We start from the raw sequence: 21,924 nt of genomic DNA, 5'->3' as shown, positions 1-21,924 counted from the left end.
AAGCAGCTGCACCATTTTGCATTCCCACCAGCAATGTGTAAGGGTTCCAATTTGTCCTCATTCTCACGGGTTAGTTATTGTTATTCTTCATCTTTTTTTTTTTTTTTAATTATAGCCAACCTAGTATATGTGAGGGCTTCCCTCGTGGCTTAGTGGTAAAGAACCTGCCTGCCAATGCAGGAGACATAAAGAGATGAGGATTGGATCCCTGGATTGGGGAAGATCCCCTGGAGAAGAAATGGCAACCCACCCCAGTATCCTTGCCTGGGCTATCCCATGGACAGAGGCCCCTGGCAGGCTACCGTCCACGGGGTCATAAAAAGAGTCAGACACGACTTGGTGACTAAACAGCAACAGGTGTATATGAAGTAGTATTTCTTTGTGGTTTTAATTTGCATTTCCTTAATGCCTGTTGATGTTGAGCATCTTTTCAGATATTAACAGTTCTTGGTCATATGTGTGTCTTCTCTGTAGAGATGTCTATTCATACCACTTACCCCTTTTTTAATTGACTTTTTTTTTTTATTGTTGGCTAGTGGAGCTTTTCATAGTTTGAATACAAAAGTCCTTTAACAAAATATGTGATTTGAAAATATCTATTCTTTATGTAGTCTTTTCACTTTCTTAATTGTGTCCTTTGAAGCACCCAAGTTTTTAATTTTGATGAAGTCCAATTTATCTATAGTTTATTTTTGTTGCTTGTGGGTTTGGTGTCATATCTAAGAAACCATTGCCTAATCCATGGCTGTGAGGATTGACACCTCTGGTTTCCTCTAAGAGTTTTACAGTTTTAGCTCAAACATTCAAGGCTATGATCCATTTTGAGTTAATTTTTGTCTGTGGTATGAAGTTGGGACTCAGCTTTATTCTTTTGTGTGTGAATACTTAGTTGTCCTGGCACCATTTGTTGAAAAGTCTATATTCTTTCCCCCATCGACTTTGGTACACTTGTCAAAAATAATTTAACCATAAATAAAAGGATTTATTTCTGAACTTTCAGTTCTATTCTGATGATCCTGTATCTTTTCCTGTACCAGAATCATAGTGTTTCGTTACTATAGCTTTCTAGTAAGTTTTGAAATAAGTGTGACTCTTCTGATTTTGTTGTTTTTCAAAGTTGTTTTGGCTTTATGGGCTGCTTGCATTTCCAAATGAATTTTAAGATCAGCTCATTAATATCTGCAAAAAAGATAACTGGGACTTTGATAGGGATTGTGCCAAATTTGTAAATCAGTTTGGAGAGTATTACCATTTAACACTATAGTTTTCTAATCCATAAACATGAGATGTCTTCCCATTTATTCGGGTCTTTTAAAATTTTTCAATGGTGTTTGTAGTTTCCAGCATACAAATGTTGAACTTCTTTCATTAAATTTGTCCTAGGTATTTTATTGTTGATGCAACTGTAAATTAATTAATTGCTTTCCTAATTTCCTTTTCAGCTTATTTATTGTGAGTGTACAGAAACGGAACTGACTTCTATAAATTGGCCTTATATCCTGCAACCTTGCTGTAATTGTTTATTCGTCCTAATAGTTTGTTGCTGTTGTTTTTGTTGGTGGCTTAGGCTTTTTAAATACAGGACCGTGTCATCTACATATAGAGGTAGTTTTACTTCTTATATTCAGTTTTCCTTAGTGCCTTCTAATTACTTGTCTTGCTTAATTGTCCTGGCTAGAATCTCTAGTCAAGTGTTGAACAGTAGTGGTGCAAGTGGAATCCTTGTTTATTTCCTGATCTTGAGGGAATTTTTCCTGTTAAGTGTCTTTTACCCTTAAGTATCTTGCTAGCTATGGGTATTTCATAGACAGCAAATATTGAGTTGAGGAAGTTTTCTTTCATCCCTAATCTGTTGAATGTTTTATTACGAATTAGTGTTGGGTGTTATCAAATGCTTTCTCTCTGACTATTGAGATTCAGATGAATATGTGGGTATTTGTTCTTTGGGTTATCTGTTTTTATTGTCTATAGGATTTTATTCCATTTTGTTTTATATTTGTTATTTGATGTTTCTTTAAAACTATTATGAGAAAGAAGGGAGACATAAAATCTTTTATATGTATTTCTAGGTGAGGAATAGGTATTGAATCTATTTACCCAGTTCTTTAAATCTCATCATAACAGATAAAATCACTGTAGCTTACAGGTTGAATAGACTGCTTAAGGTTTTTGCTTTATTGAACCCATGGAGTTGTCATGGGTTCACAGTTTAATTAAGAGGAGCTGCATCAAATCCAACACCTAGCACATTGCAATAGCCCTGAATAGCTCCATGAGAATATTGACTTGATACTGAAGAGCTTTCACTTCCTAAAAATCATTGGCACACAGTAAAATACATGTAACAGAGAGGTCTTTCCTGCCCACCTTTTTGTCCTCTGTTTTCAGCACACTTACCTCTTGGTATAAGGACCGTGTTTCCCCAAGGGGCCTTACTGAGTTGTGACATCTTCTGACTCAAAGTATCAGGGGTTTAAATGTGGTTATATGGTTTAAATATGATGATGTTAAATATTTAATATTTGATGTTAAAAGAATAATAATAACATTTTTCTTCTTAATAGAGAAGTTTGGAAATAAAATACAAGGAGGAATCACCCAATCACCCTTCATCTTACCAGAGACTGCTAATTAGTGGTATTTGTTATCTTAGAATTTTTCCCTTACGTGTTTTCTTCATGACTTTGAAATCAGGCTGTCTATGCAATTTTATGACCTGCTTTCCCCCACTTTAACATTATAAGATAAGCATTTTCCATGTTATAAAAAATTATAGGTCAATACCAGCTTTAATGACTACACCTGCTAGAATTTGGCTAACCACTTCCCTGCTGATGACATGCAGATGGTCTGCAGTTTGGGCTTTCACAGAAATACTGTCCTTTACAGTCTTTTCTTAGGGGCTAGAGTTGGAGCATGGTTTGTGTCAATGTTTGTGTTTAAAAGTTGAGTGGTCCGTGTACTCTACAGATAGGAATCTGGGGACATGTAGTGGCCCTAGTTGTTCACTTAGATTATCTGTGCCATAATCTGTCATCTGTGAAGTTAACCAGACACATTCCCTCACAAAAGCAGCATTACCCAGAAATTGACCATAATAAAAACATTTCTAAGCCTGGGATAATGACCCGTATTAACAGTGAGTTGTTGGTTTCGTCCGAAGGAAATCCACCGCTGTGAACAGTCCACAATGCAGGCCTTTTCCTTGGTCCTCGTCTGTGTGGTGAGAATGGCGCAGATCCTCTGTTGTTCCCACGGCCACGAGGAGAAATGAGAGCTGTGACTTGTGAGCCGGAAGGCATTTTGGGTTTCTTTGGAAATGTAAAGGAAAGAGAGTGAAATCTGTTCAGATTAGGTAGGGAAATTTGTCCAAATAAGGTAAAGAAAATATGTCCAAATTTCTTTGCTGTTTCTAATTAAGTAAAGAGGAACCGGAATCCACTCTGAGGCTCTCCTTGTGTTTCATTATCTTGTGTTCTCTGAGAAGGCGCCTGGAACACTTTAAGAAAGCCCCATAGTATAGTTCTATTTTTAACCATGAAATTTCTAGTCGGAGAAAAAAAAATTGAGTCCCCATTGCTCACCATGGTTGCTACTAACCTGTCCTCACAGATGACCATAAATGGCATGAAGTCCCCCCAGTCATCACCACTGAGCCAGCTCAGAGCAACGGGCGTAATCCTTTCCCACCTCACTGCTATAAACAGAGCAAGTCCAGGGTGGTAAGGACCTGAGCAAACCGTGGCCGAGAGCCGAGTTAATTGAGGGACGTGATGCCCAGAAGGGGGTGAAGTTTCCTTGTCCTTTTCGCTTTCATCCCATTCCCCGTGTCCTGGAACTGCCATTCTGTTGTGTCCTCCATCCCCTAGGCCCAGTGTGAGTGCTCAGCAGAACCCACCAGAGCCGTCTGACGCCTCAAGGTTTCCATGCTCTCCAACCATCCTTCGCCTTTCTCCCAGCAAAACAGACTACTCGTGACCTCGGTGTTAGAAAAGCCCTTTGTTGAATTCATCTTACTACTCATGTTGAAATAAAAGTATAGCCTTTTCAATTCTTTGCCTCATTGGTTCACATGACCTTTTACTCTCTTTCTCACAGTCATTTCTTTTGGATGTTAAAAAGTACCTTTTCCTTCCTGATAATCTGATTTTAAAGGTAGTTACATCTGCATTCTTATCTTCGAATGAGTTTCAGAATCAGTGTCCAGGGCCATCTATCTTTGTTTTCAAGAAAACGCAAGGGAAATCCTATAGCATTGGTATTCTGGAATCATCTTCAGGCTTGCCTATTCCTAGATGTTAGAATTGGGATATGGTAACTATTGAGCTCTTAGGATCAGATTAGCTTAAAGCTGCTAAACCTCACCTAAAAAGTAAGCTGTCAAAGGGTTAAAACCAAAGAATGCAGTACCTAGCCCCTCTCTCTGCCTCAGGAGGGGATTGGAGCCACAGATTTCTTCCATACAAGGCATACCTTTTTTTAATATAATAAGTCATTTATTTGTGCCTAGTAATGAAACAACACAATGATAATTATCCCTACAGCCAAATGCATCCAACTGACTCTATGGTAAATATTATTAACTTCTAGCCCTAAATTATTTTTACTTTACCCTTCATATTTTTTGCCCACACAATATGCTCATTACCTTACAACTTACAAACTTGAAACAGCCCTGCCTTGCAGTGAATCAGTGATACTATGAGGAGTCAGCATGGTTTGTGTAGAACCATCTTCTGGCCTTTGGGAGAAGTAAAGGGGTCGTTTATAAAAGTGAACTGGGTGTTGAGGGAGGATTCCAGTGAAGCAGGCAGGACAGGTCCTGTCTGGGTGGTATTTAAAAGGAATTTCCAAGCTGCCTCTGTTTCCCCCAGCAGATTGGAATCGCCTTCAGCTGAACCTTGTAGCAACATCATCATTGTTGGCCTGCCCATCTCCCTACTGGATGTCAGCCTCGTAACAACAGGGCCCATTGCCAGTACCCAGCACAATGAAGCTACTCAGTCTGTTGAGACCAAAAGCGTCCCTGACTTAGTCCCAAGCCCTCTGATCTCTGAGCCGTTCTGCCCTGGAAGTGAACTGTGTGGAGCCAGAAACATCCCCGACTGTACCAGAATGGGAGGTGGGGTGGTCTCGAAATGAGACTATGGTTGGAATCTTAAGGTGAAGCTCAGCTGGAAGTAGCTTAATTCATGTCTCTCTGAAGAGAAGAAAAACATCCTTAAAAATCTATTTTGTGGACTTAAAAACCTGTTTTGTGGATTTCTAGCCCAGTTGCAAGGAAAGGGAGCCCACATTTGGATGCACATTTGTGCACCAAGAATGGGATTTAAACAAAAGTGAGAAAGAGGATCATGAAGTGATGTTACTTTCTTCCAGGTCCTATATTCAATGCCTCTGTGCATTCGGACACGCCGTCGGTCATCCGGGGAGATCTCATTAAATTGTTCTGTATCATCACTGTCGAAGGAGCAGCCTTGGATCCAGGTACCTCTCTCCATCCTTTCCCCTTCCTCATATGGCTTTTCTAAGTGTTACTCATCATCCCCACTGTGTTACAGATGTGAAGGTCAGGGATTGGCTTGGCTATTTATTTCCAAAGTGCCTAGCTCGGTCCTTTGTATTCAGTAAATATTTACTGAGGACTTGTTAAAATGGATGCCACTATCTGTTAGATGGTTTGGAAACACAGCTAGACATTCGAATGTAAGTTCTCATGGTGATCCAGTGGCCACTTCAGGGGCTAATTCAGGCTGATTTGCAACCCACTGGAAGAGTCCAGCTCCCTTCCATTTTGTCTTTCGTTTATTCCTTCGAATAGTTGTTGAACTCCTATAAACAGATGCTGTTCTAGATACTGGGATTAGAGAGGCATGATCAAAATATTCTACATCTACTTTCATGGAGCTTGCAGCCTAGTTTATCAAACAGACAAGAAAGAAATCACCATATGTGTAATATCAGATAGTGATTAACACTGGAGAAATACAAAGCAGAGCAAATGAGTGGCAAGTAACCAGGGTATGCTATTGCAGTTTAAACTTTTAGGAAATCTTTGTAAATCTTTTCTTTGCAGAAGATATTAGCAGGGCCAACAGGATGCTCAAGAGTTGTGGGCCAGCAGCCTTACACCTTTTCTGCTTGGTGCCCTTAGTATGAGGTGCTGTGCTTCTCACTTAGATCCTCAGGGTTTGAAAGAATATTAAATGTATGCAGGTGTGTCTCTGCCTTCTGCAGAGCCTGTGGAGACCCTGACTCCCTGCCTAGGGGCTGCCCATGCTCTTACCTCCGGTGTCTTGAACTGCCTTCTCCATCATAGGCAGATTGATGACCTCACACAGATTTGCACCTTGAAAAGGCCAAATTGTGCAGAGCTCACTGAGTTCTTTGCGGAGACCACTGGACATGTGGCCCTGGGGTAGAAATGAAGCAGGTCTTCGTTCTATGTTAACGGCAAGCCGTCCATAAACTGAGAGTGGGCTGTAGTTGATCTTGAGGGACCAACAGGAGCAGAGGCCCAGGCCTCCACCCACTGAGGTCTGACTCCCGCATGGCCCCCAGCTGAAGGTCCAGGTGCGTCTAGCTCAGGGTCAGCAAACCTCTTCTGAAGGGACCCAGGTAGGGAGTATTTTCAGTTTTTTTGACTCTGTGGGCCATATGATCTCTGAGGCAGTTACTCTACTCTGCTGTTGTAGAGGGAAAGCAGCCAAAGAGAATAAACCAATGGGCCTGGCTGTGTTCCAGTGAAACTTTATTTACAGAAACAGGTGGTGGGCTGGCTTGACCTGCAGGCTACAGTTTACTGAACCCTGCACAAGTTGATTGATACCAAGATTGACTCTTGTCAGGAACCTAAATATGATTGAGCTTTACAGGTTGAAAAAAAAAAAAGGAGAAGGGTTTATGGAAAACTTAAGAAAAGGAAAAGAAAAAAAAAAAAAACCATCCGAAACAAAGATCGGCCAGCTCTGTCCTCTGGTCAGGAAGGAGCCACCACTCCTGTGGGAGGCTGCCAGGGAAGGGGGAGCAGGGAGGTCCTTTGCAAAACTTAAAATGATTTAATACTATTTTTGCCTCTAAACTTTATTTATAAAAAATGTTTTTTAAACTTTTTATTTTGTTTTGGTTTATAGCCAATTAACAAGCAATGTTGTGATAGTGTCAAGTGAGCAGTGAAGGGACTCAGCCATACGTATACATGTATCCATTCTCTCCCAAACTCCTCTTCTATCCAAGTTGCCATATAACATTGAACAGAGTTGCATATACTCTATAGTAGGTCCACTGCAACATTCTTGCCTAGAGAATCCCATGAACAAAGGAGGCTAGTGGGCTACAGTCCTTGGGGTTGCAAAGAGTTGGACACAATTGAGCACGAGTCACCTAGATTCTTGTTGGTTATCCATTTAAAATATAACAGAGTGTATATGTCCTCCCTAACTATCCCTCCCCAACAATCCTTCTGTTTATAAAAAATTAAAAAAATTAAGCTCATTTATAAATATATAAAAATGTAACATTTCAATGTCTTTCTTATAAATTAATGGGTCACCAATTGTGCCCTTAACGTAAGTCTTTCCCTCCAATGTAATTGTAAAAGCTATTGGAGAAGGAAACGGCAACCCACTCCAGTACTCTTGCCTGGAGAATCCCACGGGCGGAGGAGCGTGGTAGGCTACAGTCCATGGGATTGCAAAGAGTCGGACACGACTGAGCGACTTCACTTTCACTTTCACTTTCATAGGTAATTGCAATGTAATTACAAAAGCTATAGGTAGCTGTTATCTTACACATCACAATTTTCCAGAACTTTGCACTCTTGGACTACATGGGTACAAGATTCTGAATAATTAAACACAAGTTGTGGTTTCATTTTTCCTCACGTTTCCTATGGGCTATGAAGGAATTGTCTTCTGGAAAGGACTTGTGGCCCAAGTGGGCCAAGTGCCAGCGCAGGGGGAGGGGTGGGGAGGATCACAGCTCTTTAGAGGCGGGGTCTTAAGTCAGATTCCCTAGAAGCAAAGCCTGAGACAAGCGTGCGAGTGATTAATTGAAGATGTGCCCTCAGGAGGAAACTAGGAGGGACTGAGGGAATCAAAGGAGAACTAGGAAAGAAGCCAGGCCAAGATCGGAATTCAGAACAAGTGTGACCCCCTGTGGTGCGCCCCAGAGCATGGGCTATACCACAGAATGTGACCTTGTTGAGCTAAGGCTCTTATACCTGCCCTCCCCAGTTGTTGGTTGTTGCCCACAGTGAATGGCTGGGGAGGGGTAGCGTTTCCTCACCTCCAGGGGGGCTCTCCTGGAGGTGGCTTCTGACAGCTAAGGACAGTCCACTGGAGAAGGGTTCAGGTGTGAGAGCTTAGCAGCCGACACCTAGAGCAGTTGGGGGCCCAGCACTCCAGCTGGTCAGGGCCGAGTGCCAGGAACACCTGCTGCAGGCGGCAGTGCCCTTCCTGTCAGAGCATCTCCTAGTACAGTGTGTATGTTGAACTGCAGAGATAAGGATGTTCATGGCGGCCACCTTTTACTGTGCACTTACTACCTTCCGGGTGTTATTTTAAGCATTTTATACAGCTGACTAACCATGGGTGCTCTTGTAATTTCCTTTTAGAGAGGAGGAAACTGACTCACTGTGAACTTAAGTGACTCAACCAGGTCACACGGCTAATGGGAGCTAGGATTCTAGCCTGAGTAGCCTGACTCTACAGCCTGGCCACCATACTGTAAGGCATGGTGGGAGAGGGGTTAGAGTCCGGGCACAAGTAATATGGACACAGCTGTGACTCTCTGCCTTCAGTAACACCCCGTGTCTGCAGGTGACAGCAGCGCTGAGCTGGTTTTCATTGAGGACCTGGCAGTGATCTACTCTGCCCAGGCACTGGCCAGGATGTGAGGACGTTGACCGCACGCCCTCTGCCCTCAGGGAGTTGGTCATTTGGCAAGAGATGGCCTGCACGCTGGGAACAATCAAATGTTTTGCTCAAGTGCCTCGGTGGGTTGATGGGAAGGAAAAAAATGACATTTTGGTGCCTCAGAGTAGAGAGCTGACATCACTTGTAGAGTTGAGATTTGCCTGCGGCCATTAACATGTTAGGCTATCCACTCCAATATTCTTGCCTGGAGAATCCCATGGACAGAGGAGCCTGGCAGGCTACAATCCACGGGATCGCCGAGTCGGACTTGACTAAAGCAACTGGGCACTTAACATTTTTATTGTGAGTTGAAAAGGAATTATCATTTGAACAATTTTGTAGAAATTCTCACTTTGGGGGAATTCCTTGGTGGTCCGGTGGTGAGGACTCCGTGCTTAACCACTGCAGGGTTCTATCCCTGGTCAGGGAACTAATACCCCACAAGCTGAGAGACGTAGCGCCCCCCTGAAAAAAAAGAAAAAAATTCTTGCTTTTAATTTTGCTTACATTCTTTTTCTCTGTGTAAGCATCTGAATATGATTTGTTTGCCTTATAATGTGCTTTTTGAGGTCATTAGTGTATTTTTACTAAATGGATATTACTTTTTGTTTAATAAAAATTGTGTCATTTAACATTTGTATAGAAAGTCTTGTCAAGTGAATTTAAGATAAAGCAGTGTTTGTGGCCTGCTTTCTTGCCTGCTGGGTGACTCTCAGACCCGACACAGCTGGTATCACTTGGTAACTGTCAGAAGAAGAGGTCAGAGGCTTAGGATTTGCAGTCTTATTTCCACGTTCGATGAGAATTACCACTTGTGCCAAAGTCATCTTACTCTTGTGCCCACATTAATATATTTGAGGCTGTTAGAACCTTAATTTTGCAGAGTACTTTACGATTCCACAGCATTACTCACTGGGACTGTTAAACCGTGTTCAATTTTCTCAGCTTGACATTTTTTTCCTCTTGTTTTGAACTTAAGCACTTCAGGGGAGAAAAAAAAATCACAGTGAATGATAAAATCTAAACTGTTTACAACTCTCCATTTTGTACGATTCACTTTATTATTTTTTTTCCGTTTTTCCTTCCAGTTTTATTAAGATAAAATTGACATACATCCCTATACACGTTTAAGGTACCCAGCATAATGATTTCCCTTATATACATCATGAAATGATTATCACAGTAAGTTTAGTGGATATCCATCATCTCACATAGATACGAAAAAGTGTTTTTTTCCCTGTAATGAAAACTCTTAGAATTTATTCTCTTAATGTTCATATACATCACGGAGCAGTGTTAGCTTCCGTCATCATGTGTATACCACATCAGTACTGTTTATTTATCTTGTAACTGAAAGCTTATTTTTTTTTTTTGAGCCAATTCAACATAAATAAGATTTATACAATTTTCATGCAATACTAGAATACAGATTCTACTCAAGTTCCCATGGACTATAAACTAGGAGACACTGGAACATATCCAGGGACATAAAACAAGTTGCAAAAATTTCATGATCTAACGATATTGAAATCATACAGAGTCTCTGAACGATTCACTTCATGTGCGTATTGTTGCTTACAACTAGTGTCCTTCCAGTCTTGGGTTCTTCTGCCTGAAATGCTGAAGGGCCCTGCTTTCTTTTGGGGGAGAGAGCATTCTATGTCACCACACACCAGCTTTCCATCCCAAGTTCTGTAGAGGAGACATTTGGGGGCTGTGCTCCTTCAGCTGGGTGGTGGCAGTGGCCTGGGTAAAAGGCTGGATTCTGCAGTTGAACTCCTGGGTTAAGCCACATGCTTTGCAAACTCCTGGCTGTGTGATCTCAAACAAGGTTAATGGGACCCCCAGAGATTAGAAAATGTGACCGTACCTTCATGTACAGTTGTTGAGAGGATTCGGGGACACCTAAGGTCCCCAGAGCCGTGCTGGCCCCCAGTCAGGCTTCAGTTGTGTCTGACTCTTTGCAACACTGTGGAGTGTAGCCTGCCAGGCTCTTCTGTCCATGGGACTGTCCAGGCAAGAATACTGGAGTGGGTTGCCGTGCCCTTCTCCAGGGGATCTTCCCAACCCAGGGATTAAACCCAGGTCTCTTATGTCTCCTGCATTAGGCAGGCTGGTTCTTTACCACTAACCCCACCTTAGGTGTGTTATCCATACTTGGAACTTCTGCCTGTGCCACTGATCCCAGGGTTTTGGCTTGGTCATCCGTAGACGATATGGCCTTTGACGTGTCCTGGTTTGCGGTGCACTCTTTTGGCCTGGACAAGGCTCCTGTCCTCCTGTCGTCACTGGATCGGAAGGGGATTGTGAACACGGCCCAGAGGGACTGGAAGAGCAGCCTCAGCCTGGAGCGCATGAGCATGCTGGAATTCCTGCTGCAAGTGCACGGCTCCGAGGACCAGGACTTTGGCAACTACTACTGCTCCGTGACTCCGTGGGTGAAGTCACCCACAGGCTCCTGGCAGAAGGAGGCAGAGATCCAGTCCAAGCCCATCTTTATAACTGTGAAGATGGATGGTAAGAATGACACACAAATAACCTTCTCAGTGTTTGGGGAATGTCTTCTCCGCACGCTTTGCCACTGCTGATGGGATCCAGGTTCTCACCCTTTGAGGAATGTGCCTGGTTTCTCTCTGGCCTGGCTCAGGCGTGCACACTCAGCCCTTGCTGTTTTCCCAGCTTAGGTACCGGGTGTGCTGGAGGCACCACTGGGAAATGATTTTTCAAACTTACTGGACAGATTTTCAATGCATTCTATAAATTCTGGACATAGTCACTTTGTTGTATCCTAGGGTTGGCACGGATTCTGCCAGGCAGGGGCAGAGAACAACATCTAGAGAGTGGGTCAAGGTCTCTTGGAGGGGCCGTGAGTGAGTTCCTGCCCCTTTCACCCTTCTACTGGCCCTGTGCTGTGCTAGTCACTCAGTCGTGTCTGACTCTTTGAGAGCCCATGTACTGCAGCGCACCAGGCTTCTCTGTCCATGGGCTTTTTCAGGCAAGAATACTGGAGTGAGTTGCCATTTCCTCCTTCGGGGGATCTTCCTGACCCAGGGATCGAACCCCGAGTCTCCTTGTCTCCTGCATTGCAAGTGGATTCTTTACCCACTGAGCCATCTGGGAAAGCTCCTTACTGGTCCTGCTTTTGGTGAAAGGGGGCTCCTCCCATTCACTCGCACAGGGAGGGTTCTTCACAGAACCCTGAGATGGGAGGGGGAGCTCCCCGCCTTGTTCGCTCACACTGACCACCAGTCAGCCTAAGTGGTCAGGGGGCCCTCTCCCCACCCTTCTGCTCTCTGAGCCTCCTGGAGTGGGGGCACATTTTCCTTGGTTAACGGAAAACTTGTCTTCTCTGCAGAAAGTGTCAGAGTAAGTGTAAATTGAAAAAGTCATGGACAGAATCCAAGTCCAGGTGCCTGGAAGGATTAAGTAGGAGCCGTCAAGTGCGTTTCACTGACGATGTGTCAGTTTGGTGGGGACTGGAATTGGAGCCCCAGCTCTTCCACAGTCGACTTAGTCTTTCTAATCCTTTGTGTCCTCTCTTGTTAAATGGGATAATAATCTCTCATGGGGCTGTTGTGCTAAATGGCAGGCAGACAAGCATGGTGCCAGCCTCCACCCAAAGTTTGCTGGTTATTTGGGGGACGGGGACTTTGTAGGTGCAGGATCTGAACTGTATGCGTTCCTGCAACTTAGTCAGTGATACCATATTTGCCTCTTAGAAATGTCTTGCTTGAAGTCATTCCATATGAAAATCCAGATTCACTGAACAAGCAGGGAGTGATTATTCACTTTGCTAGATAATTTACTATAGTGTTACTTAAAATAGCTCCCCTAGTACACTTCAGTTATCTGATGCATAGAATTGATTTATGTAGTTTTTTTTTTAAGGATGCATCTGCTGCTGAATGTGTGGTGCCCTTATACTGACTTTTAAAAATCAATCTCCTGCCAAAACCCTAAAAAGCAAGTTGACATTCAAAGATATCGAAGGAAATTTTTTTTCTGGGTTACCCCCCCCCCACCGCCCCGCCTGCTATGGAATTGGGTGGGGATATATTTGCTCATTTTTGAACACCTATGGCTGAGCTGCTCTTGTCTCAAGCCCTGTGCTAGGTGCAAGACCTGTGAGGTCAGACTCCTAGGGGAGACCCCGGGCAGTGGAGGCGGGGAGGCAGTGGTCTTCCCTGAGCTCTCCCCACCACCCCCCGGCACCCGGCGATTTGCATCACTAATTCTGTCCCTCTGGTCTCTCCCTCCCAGTGCTGAACGCCTTCAAGTACCCGCTGCTGATTGGCACCGGCCTGTCCGCGGCCATCGGGCTCCTGTCCTGCCTCATTGGGTACTGCAGCTCCCACTGGTGCTGCAAGAAGGAAGTCCAGGAGACCCGGCGAGAGCGCCGCCGGCTCATGTCCATGGAGATGGACTAGTTGGTGCCAGAAAGGCCGAGACCGAGGGACGGTCGAGGAGCGGTTCGGGCGAGATGAGGACAGCAATCTTTTAACGCAAAGTGTGTTACACTAAAAACCAGTCCTCTCTAATCTCAGGTGGGACTCGGCGCTCTCTCTTTTCTGCATGTCAAGTCCTGAGCGCAGACATGTTTACCAGCACACGGCTCTTCTTCCCACGGCACTTTCTGATGGAACAATCGAGTGTGTGTTTTCCCGACGGCGGCTTTTTAATGGTTAACCTCTAGTTTTTTTCTCCTCCTGGCTTATAGATCTCTGACTTGTGTGTGTTTCTACCTTTTGTTTTGAGGGGTTGCAGTGAGAAAGGGGTGAAGGCGTTCAGAGTTCTTTGTCTCGGGTGAGATCCGTACGCCTTCCGAGTCGGAGGCACGTGCTAAGAGAGCTGCGGAAGGCGACCCTCTGCCCCGGCCGAGGACAACACAGACCAGTGCTGAAGGCTAATGTGTGGCTTTTACTGCCCTCCCCACCCCCTATTTTCCAGGGGGTTTAGGCTACATTTAAAATCTAAACCTGCAGTCCGTAACTTCCTATCAAGCCCAAATGCATTTTGTTTTTTGGTTTTCTGCTTCTCTGCCCCTTTCCACTTCTTTCGTATTTGCTTTATGTGCGAGTGCTGAAATGGCCCTGGAATTGAGAATTTGGCTCTCCACCAAGCACCTTATCTTGCCACCTTAGCCTTAAGAATGAGTATGAAGAAAAATGCACAGCCCCCTCTGTCCAGGGCAGTGAGAAGGCCTGCAAAGAAGACGACGTCGGAGACAAGGAAAGGAACAGACAGTCACTCCCATAGTTCGAGGGTACCATGCCTCAGGGGGCCCCAGAGATTGCAGAAGGGGGATATCCTGGAAGTTCGATTTCTGCAGTTTGTGCCAGAGGGTCAGTGGTACAGGGGTGTGTCAGGTGGACAGAGCCACCTCTCTTCCCTGTCCCGCCTTTTATGAGAGGCTAAAGCCTTGTGGGTCTTCAGGGGGAACCACTGACACCCCATGTCCTTCACGAGCCACTTGGGCTCTTTAATGTGAAGTCGAATTGCTGCTTGCAAGACTAACTTCACAGAATCAGAAATTACCCAGAAGAACCATGCATTTTCTGTGACCTTGTCAGTCCTTCAAGTCTTAAAAAATCCCCTGCAGGGGGTTAGTGAGAAAGGGTATACTTTGTGGTGTGTTTGGTTTCCTATTAGGAACACAAAGGAAACCCAGCAATTTATTGCTGTGTGAACAGCCTACAAAGTAGATCTGAGAGTGGTCCGCTTTGCCCGATCACTCGCACCAGGAGTAGGACAGCGGTCCCAGAAAGATCTGTGTCTTGCCCCTACGCAGCGCTGGCCTTTCAGAAGCATCCCAGTGGGGTTTCCTGAGGCTCACTGGTGACTCAGTCCCCACATTGCATTCTGCGTCCTTTTACCCTGGCTCTGAAGGACCTAATACCACTTTGTCTTCCAAAAGGGAAAAAAAGATTCGTTTGTTTTGAGCAATAAAGTAATACAAAATGATGGCCATTCACATGCGGCTCTCTGTCACAATGGGCCGGACAAGCTGGACTGCTCCCAGCCATCTTCCCTTCTACTTCCCTCCTCTGTTGCCCACGATTTGTTCTGTGCATATCACCAAGTCACCCCGCAGACGGCAGATTGCCACCAAATTTTTCCTTTTGGTTTTGCCCACCGAGGGGACCCCTCATATAATTGAAACTAGATTCTGTACTAACGGTAGCAGAACAGAGGAATTCCGGGCCTAGCATCTGTGGTGGGAAGACGTACCGCAGGTCTGCTCTACCAGAGCACGAAAGACCAGGGGGAGGGGAAGAGGCTGTGATAGCTCTAGATTCGGGTATTTCCTATGCCATTTCCTAACTGTGCCATCTCAGAGGAGGTGAGTCACAGGTGATTGTGCAAACAGGAAATAGACACAGGTGCTGCATTCAGAACAGCCAGTGCCCTCTGAGCCCTCACAGTGATCAGCCTTCTCAAAGAAGGTTCAGGATTGTCGTAGTACAGGCCCTCGGAAGGAGGAAAGGATACTTGGCTTTGGATGACCCGGTGGCCCCAGGTGTATGAAAAAGCGTGGACGGGTCGCAGCAGACAACCAGAGGCAGTAAAGGAGACACGTGCTCACACACCATACCTTTTCCTTTCAAACTGCTGTTGCAGTTCAAGGCTGGGGCTTTTAGGGCATCTACTGAGCCCCTAGCCCCGCCCTCCATCCACTGGGCTGGCACAAAGTAGGGAGAAGTCACAGGGCGTTGTACCAAGGACCTCCTTCCTTCCAGGGACGTGAACATGGCTGGAACATGTGCCCTGGTCAGAGTGTGAGATGTACTCTTGTTATACCAAATAGGGCCCCCTGCTGAGTGCTCTTCTGGAAAAGGTTACCGCAGAAGCACTGGCATGAAGGCAAGGACCCAGCTACGACTGCCACGGATGAAAGTGCACTGCGTAACACAAAGAAACTTGATAGAGAGTTTGACTTTTTTTTTTTCCTCTTCTGATCGTAAAAATATCCCCAGAAAGAGCCTAAGCTATATTCAGATAAACGCCTGAAAAGTCCTTTCCATTGTTTACTTTATAATGTTTACATATACTTTTCACTTTTCTAAAAAAAAGAAAATGCCAGCTCTGACTTTTTAACAACTTTTCAGATTTTTCATGGGACAGTGGAACTCTGACTCACCAACTGGATTTAAAATCTTAATTTAGAAACGTATTTATTTGTGTGTTTTCTCCCCTCCTATCTATGTGGCTTTCCCTAAGATCCTGGTCAAAGTGGCTTCTCCTGCCCAGACCCTTGTCTGTTTTCCCTGGTGGCTCTTGCTTCTTGCTTTGCAGACTGCCTGCAGCCATGATTTTGTCACTGACATCTGTGCGCCAAAGACTGAGCCTCTTTAGCAGGAATAATAAGCAATACTACACAACTTGCTACTTTCAGAAAACCCTTTTTTTTTTTTAACCTTCACCGATGACAACAGAGGAAGAAGGGAACTGGGATTTGGGTAAGTTCTCCTCCGCTGTTTGACCAAATTCTCAGTGATAAATATTATGTGCAGATCACTAGGAGAAAAAAAGTTGATTTTCTTTCTTTTTTAGCGTGGCACATACAGATCTGCCGAATTTTACATAGACAAAAGAAAGGGTCTTGTGTATTTTTGTCCATATCCAATGTTATATGAACTAATTGTATTGTTTTATACTGTGACCACAAAATATTATGCAATGCACCGTTTGTTTTTTATTTCATTAAAGGAAGTTTAATTTAAACTGAAGTTGTGTGAGGAACTTGATCTCGGCCTCTGTTAACCTTTCATCTCCTCCGCCTAAGGGACTGTGGCTGATTTCCCTTGCCACTAGAGCACCTTCTCATCTCTTGGAATCCCGTGAAAGTGTTGTAGATGTTCACCAAAGATAAAAGAAGAAATGGATTTAACAGGACCAGTAGTGAGATTTCCACCAAGTGGAAAGGTGAGGGCTGGGCCCCCCCTGCTGAGGATGGTCTCTAGGTCTCTCCCTGCATTCTCACGACCTTATAGGACCCTTGCCAGGAAAGAGAGAAGTTAGAGGCTGTTCCTCTCTGCGGATGAGGAAACACACCCAAGTTCTGTGACCATGTCGTGCCTGGAACAGAACAGCTTTTCTGACTCATGACCCAGTCTGGAGCCAAACAGGTCCATACAGGTCCATACAGGCCCCTGTATTATCTAAAAACAATCCTTTCCCCAGGCTGCTGGCTTCTGAGTCCAGGATAGGAGAGAGTGCTGGGGCTCCCACCTCCCTGCTGGCCCCAGGAGCAGCCGCTCAGCCTCGGCCAGCCTTCCCTATTTGTGTCTTGGGCAGGGACCAACCACCTCACTTGTGAGGTGTTCAGAGGCTGGGTCTGTGTCCTTGTTAACCAACTTCGCCTGGGGCTTGGCCCCAGTCCAGGCATATGGAAGGGACTTGTTGTTTTTAGTTGCCAAGTTGTGTCCAGCTTTTTTTTGCCTCCATGGACTGTAGCCCGCTAGGCTTCTCTGTCCATGGGACTTCCCAGGCAAGAATACTAGAGTGGGTTGCCATTTCCCTCTCCAGGAGATCTTCTCAGACCAGGGATCGAACCCGCATCTCCTGCATTGGCAGGCAAATTCTTTACCACTGAGCCACCAGGGAAACCCCATAGTAGGGACTAGAGGTTTATGAATGCGCAATGAACGCTGTCCCGTGGGAAATGGCCCAACACTGCATGCTTCTCCACGAAGAGGGAAGATTCTGCTTACATCAAAACACTGACACAGTCAGAGCTGGTCAGCAGCAGTCCCACACCTCTTGCTGAGCCTGTACCTGCCTCAGTTTATATTAAAAGAAAAATAAAAACTTGCTCACACAACTCCTATGGCCAACGCATTGTGTTCAGCACAGAAAACCTCCCACTTATGTCCTTCCTAGAGGGCTTGGCAGCTGCTGTTGGCTCATCCAGAAACCTCTTTCTACCTGTTCCAACTCCTGCTTCTGTGTCTAGTCTCACAGGGAGCCTTTATCTGCCCCTCTAGGCTGGAAGAGAAACCCCTGACAGATGCTCTGGTCGTCTGAAAGTGGCCCGAGGGCAGGGACCTCTTCCCACTGGGAACTAACACTGGGATGCTTTGATGTGCTGTGCACCTGGGCGAGGGCACGAGGGCTTCCCAGGTGGTTCAAGCAGTCAAGAATCTGCCTGCCAGTGCAGGAGATGCAGGAGACATGGGTTCAGTCCCTGGGCTGGGAAGATCCCCTGGAAGAGGAAATGGCGCCCCACTCTAGCACTCTTGCCGCAAGGAGCCAGACTTGACTGAGCATGCATACGCATGCACTCTCACCCGGGCAAGAGCCTCAGGTCACCCTAGGTGACCACTGCAGATTTCTTACGTGCTCTTCATGTAACTGGATCTTCCAGCTAACAGCCACCCCATGTCCTCTTACCCACAGACCAGTGTGCGTAGCACACCGCTTCAAAATACAGGTTTTATTATTTCAGTGAAGCAGGGCCACCCATTGAGAAGATAGCTTTTTTCACTCACAGATCCCAGGAGGAGGAGTCACACCACACCCCAGGGACCACACGGGGAAGCGCCAGCGTCCCTCAGGCAGCAGAGGGAGCAAGAGAAAAGCATGGACTGCAGCCCTTGTTTTGGTTTTCACAGGAAGGAACAGGCAAGTCAGGGTAAGCTGGCTTTGGATTGATTAGTTTGGAGAATTTCAGCGGATTCTGGGGCATAGCAAGTGTCCTTAGTTATCAGGTGTGATGAGAAAGCTATTTTGCGTTGCTGCCTAGGATTTTACAGGATAAAAGTGCTGCTCACAGCCAAAGCCTGAACGTATAGATAAGGACCTGAGCTTACGGTTCCTGCCCCAAGTCCCCACTTTGCTTTTCCCCAGGCTCCTTTTAAAATAACCCTTTTGAGTTGAGCCTGCAGCCTCCACCGCAGCCACCTGACAAGTAATAGGCGCTTGTTAGCCTGCTATCTCCTGCTCACTGGACACCTGGGATGTCGCAGGACTGCCTTTCCCCTGGCTTGCTGGTCCCCGAGCCCTGGTTTCTGGGGTCTGTAAGTAATAAATCTTATGACTTAACTTTCTTTGTGTGAGTGTATTGAAATTGCGCCTTCAATCAAAATGACCCTGGGTTTCAGTTCCTCAGGGTGGGGGTTCAGATGCTGAGGGAGCAACTTGCTGACCCGATGTGGGTGGTTTGTGCCTCCTTGTTCAATAGGTCATGGTCTGCATATGCCTAATTTAATACTCCAGCTATTCCCCTTCTCCCCCCAACACATCTGGTTCCTGGCCTTGGGGTGATCTGAGCAAGGAACAGTGGTCCTGAGTGTAAGAGCTCAGTGGAGGAGGGGTTTGCACACGGAAGGCATGAAAGTGAAAAAATGAAAGTTGATCAGTCCTGTCTGACTCTTTGCAACCCCGTGGACTATACAGTCCATGGAATTCTCCAGGCCAGTATACTGGAGTGAGTAGCTGTTTCCTTCTCCAGGGGATCTTCCCAACCCAGGAATCGAACCGGGGTCTCCTGCATTGCAGGCAGATTCTTTACCAGCTGATGGAAGGCATGCTCACAGGCAAATCGGAATGACTTCCTTTTTCTAGGAACTGGTCAGTCCTGAGAGGAGCAGTGTCTCCAGGCTCTGGATGTCAAAGCATCAAAAACCAGAAATAAAATGACATGATTAATACACTCACTGCTTGGGGCTTGTACACCTGGTTGGCTCGGCTCCACTAGGGGTGGGGAGTAATGCTCACCTGAGTCCTCTCTGTTCTGTTTGCCAGTGTATTTGTGCCACCAGTACTGGTTACTTTGATTATATAATTTCATTGAATAATATGTAAATCAATGAAATATGAGTGCCAGAGAAAGATGTGTTGATGAAAAGGAGATGAATTCCTTGAAAAGACTAGATAGAGGCAAATTGCTTTTTTTTTTCAGTGCTGTCAATTTAAGTCCAGGCAAAACAACTATAAACAATTTATGTTTTTATAAATCATAAAAGCATAGGAAGATCTGTACTCCATTGACTTTACAAACGTTGGTTTTTTTGTTGTTGTTAATTCTTACTCCATTTTAAAGAAATCAAACCTGAAAGTTGTAGAAGAGGAAATAGGTTTAGTTTATGCAAAACAAAGAGAGGAGACTCCAGATAATAGACCTGGGCCTGTATCAAGAGATTGTTGAGCAAATACATACTATATGATTGAAGTGAAAATAAAATTTTTAAAATACATGAATGTCTTGATAATTCTCATCTTTACCTGACATTTCTGTTAACTGATCAACTGATAGCTCTAATTGTGTCAAAGATAGTGGAGTTTCTCCTATTATTGTCCCCATTCCTAGAGATGAGGAAATCGAGGCTTAAGGAAACTAATTTGCTCAAGATTTGAACCTAGGTCTTTCTGGCTCCAAAGTGTGTACATGTTCTAAATCACTGCACCGGCTACAGTGTCTGACTGTTTTAGCCATTCAATATTTTTTGAAGAGATAGAAAGATGAGTAAGAACTGATTCCTGCCCTTAGGAAATTCATGGACTTATCAGAGAGGGCATGGGCATGTAAATCATTCATTTTATTATGTGTAATAAGTATTATAGCAGTTCATGGCAGAGATAGAGGAAGGAGCGGTGCACTTTCTAAGGTGTCAAGAAAGGTTTTGCATAGGAGACGCAAACCCAAATTTTAAATAAGTAGTTATATATCAGGTAGGGAGGGCTCTTAGCAGAGGGGACAGTGTATGCAAAATTAGAGAGGATGTTAAGACCCATTCAAGCAGAGGGGACAGTATGAGAGGATATTAAGACCCATTCAAAGAAACACAGTGGTTCTGTGTCTGAAAGGTGAGGTGATGGGAGGGTTCTCAAGCACCAGCTCATGAAGATCCAGTCCAGGAGTTGGGGGACTTGGTCATCTAGAAGTTTGGGGGGGCGGGGACAAGGCATAAGATTTATTTTATTTTTTGGCTGTGGTGGATCTCCATTGCTGCACGCAGGCTTTCTCTAGTTGTGGTGAACAGGGTCTCACTCTTTGTTCCTGTGTCTGGGCTTCTCATTGCCGTGGCTTCTCTTCTTGTGGAGCACAGGCTCTGGGATGCTTGGGCTTCAGTAACTGTGGCCTATGTTAGCTGCTCCGCGGCATGTAGGATCTTCCCAGACCAGAGATCGAACCTGTGTCCCATGCACTGCAAGGCGGACTCTTAGCCTCTGGACCACGGGGAAACCCCTGAAAGTCTTTATTCAGGAGAGTGTGTGGCTATGTTTGCATTTTAGATTAGCAGAGCAGGGGCTGGGTGCAGGCAAGGCTGGAAGATGAACAGAACTACATTAATCCAGGTGAAAAATCACAGCTCTCAGTTGTGACAGCAGCAGCTACAGTGAATTCATTAAAGGTTTTAGGAAGAACTGACAGGACTGTATAAGTAGATGTGGAATGTGGAGGCCAGCCACAGGTCTGGGTGGATGTTGGTGCACTCAACCACTGTGAACAACAGTACCAGTGAAGGAGAAAACAATGATTTTAGCTTTGGACGCAAGTTTGAGTTTTCTGCAGGACCTACAGGTGGAAATGCTCAGCACAGTTAGATAATTGGCCTGGAGCTTACGGGAGAAGTTGGGGGTGGAGACAGATTAGTGATTGTCAGTATACAGACAGGGCATGAGATGTGGAAGCAGCGTGAGGAGAAAGGGCTTCCCTGGGAAGGAACTTCCGAAGTGGGGAGGGAAAATCCCGGCAGGACCGCGGTATCCGAGAAGGACAGAATTCCGAGCAGGTATGCCAATGGTCGGTCATACCTCATGCCACAGGACCAAGTCAAGGGAGAGCTGAACACTGCCCATGGCTGTGACCTTGGATGTTTGGGTGAAGTCAAGCCCAGATCACGGTGGGCTCAAGTGCTGGCTAGTTAGGAAATCAAGCAGAATACAGAATATGGGGAAACTCACAGTTTTGAAGAGGGGAGGGAAGAGGAGGCAGTTTGAAACTATGGTGAAAAGGTGACTAGTAAGGGAATAGGCACCTGGGCTGCTTTATGGGCCAAGGAGACCC

General features: G+C 45.3%; 1 protein-coding gene across 1 annotated transcript in view; it reads left to right on the top strand.

Moving 5' to 3' along the window:
• Positions 1-16,581, top strand: part of PTGFRN (prostaglandin F2 receptor inhibitor) — an 83,461-nt gene extending 66,880 nt beyond the window's left edge. The window contains exons 7-9 of the mRNA XM_068960557.1: positions 5,380-5,487; positions 11,127-11,432; positions 13,176-16,581. Of these exons, the coding sequence (XP_068816658.1) occupies positions 5,380-5,487; positions 11,127-11,432; positions 13,176-13,342 (581 nt within the window). The 3' untranslated portion in view covers positions 13,343-16,581. The remainder of the gene's footprint in view (positions 1-5,379; positions 5,488-11,126; positions 11,433-13,175) is intronic.
• The last annotated feature ends 5,343 nt before the right edge of the window (positions 16,582-21,924 follow it).

This window comes from Capricornis sumatraensis, chromosome 2 (genome assembly GCF_032405125.1).
Source record: "Capricornis sumatraensis isolate serow.1 chromosome 2, serow.2, whole genome shotgun sequence".
Classification (NCBI taxonomy): domain Eukaryota; kingdom Metazoa; phylum Chordata; class Mammalia; order Artiodactyla; family Bovidae; genus Capricornis; species Capricornis sumatraensis.
The sequence above is the reverse complement of the archived record's forward strand: the minus strand, read 5'-3'. Positions and strand labels throughout refer to the sequence as shown.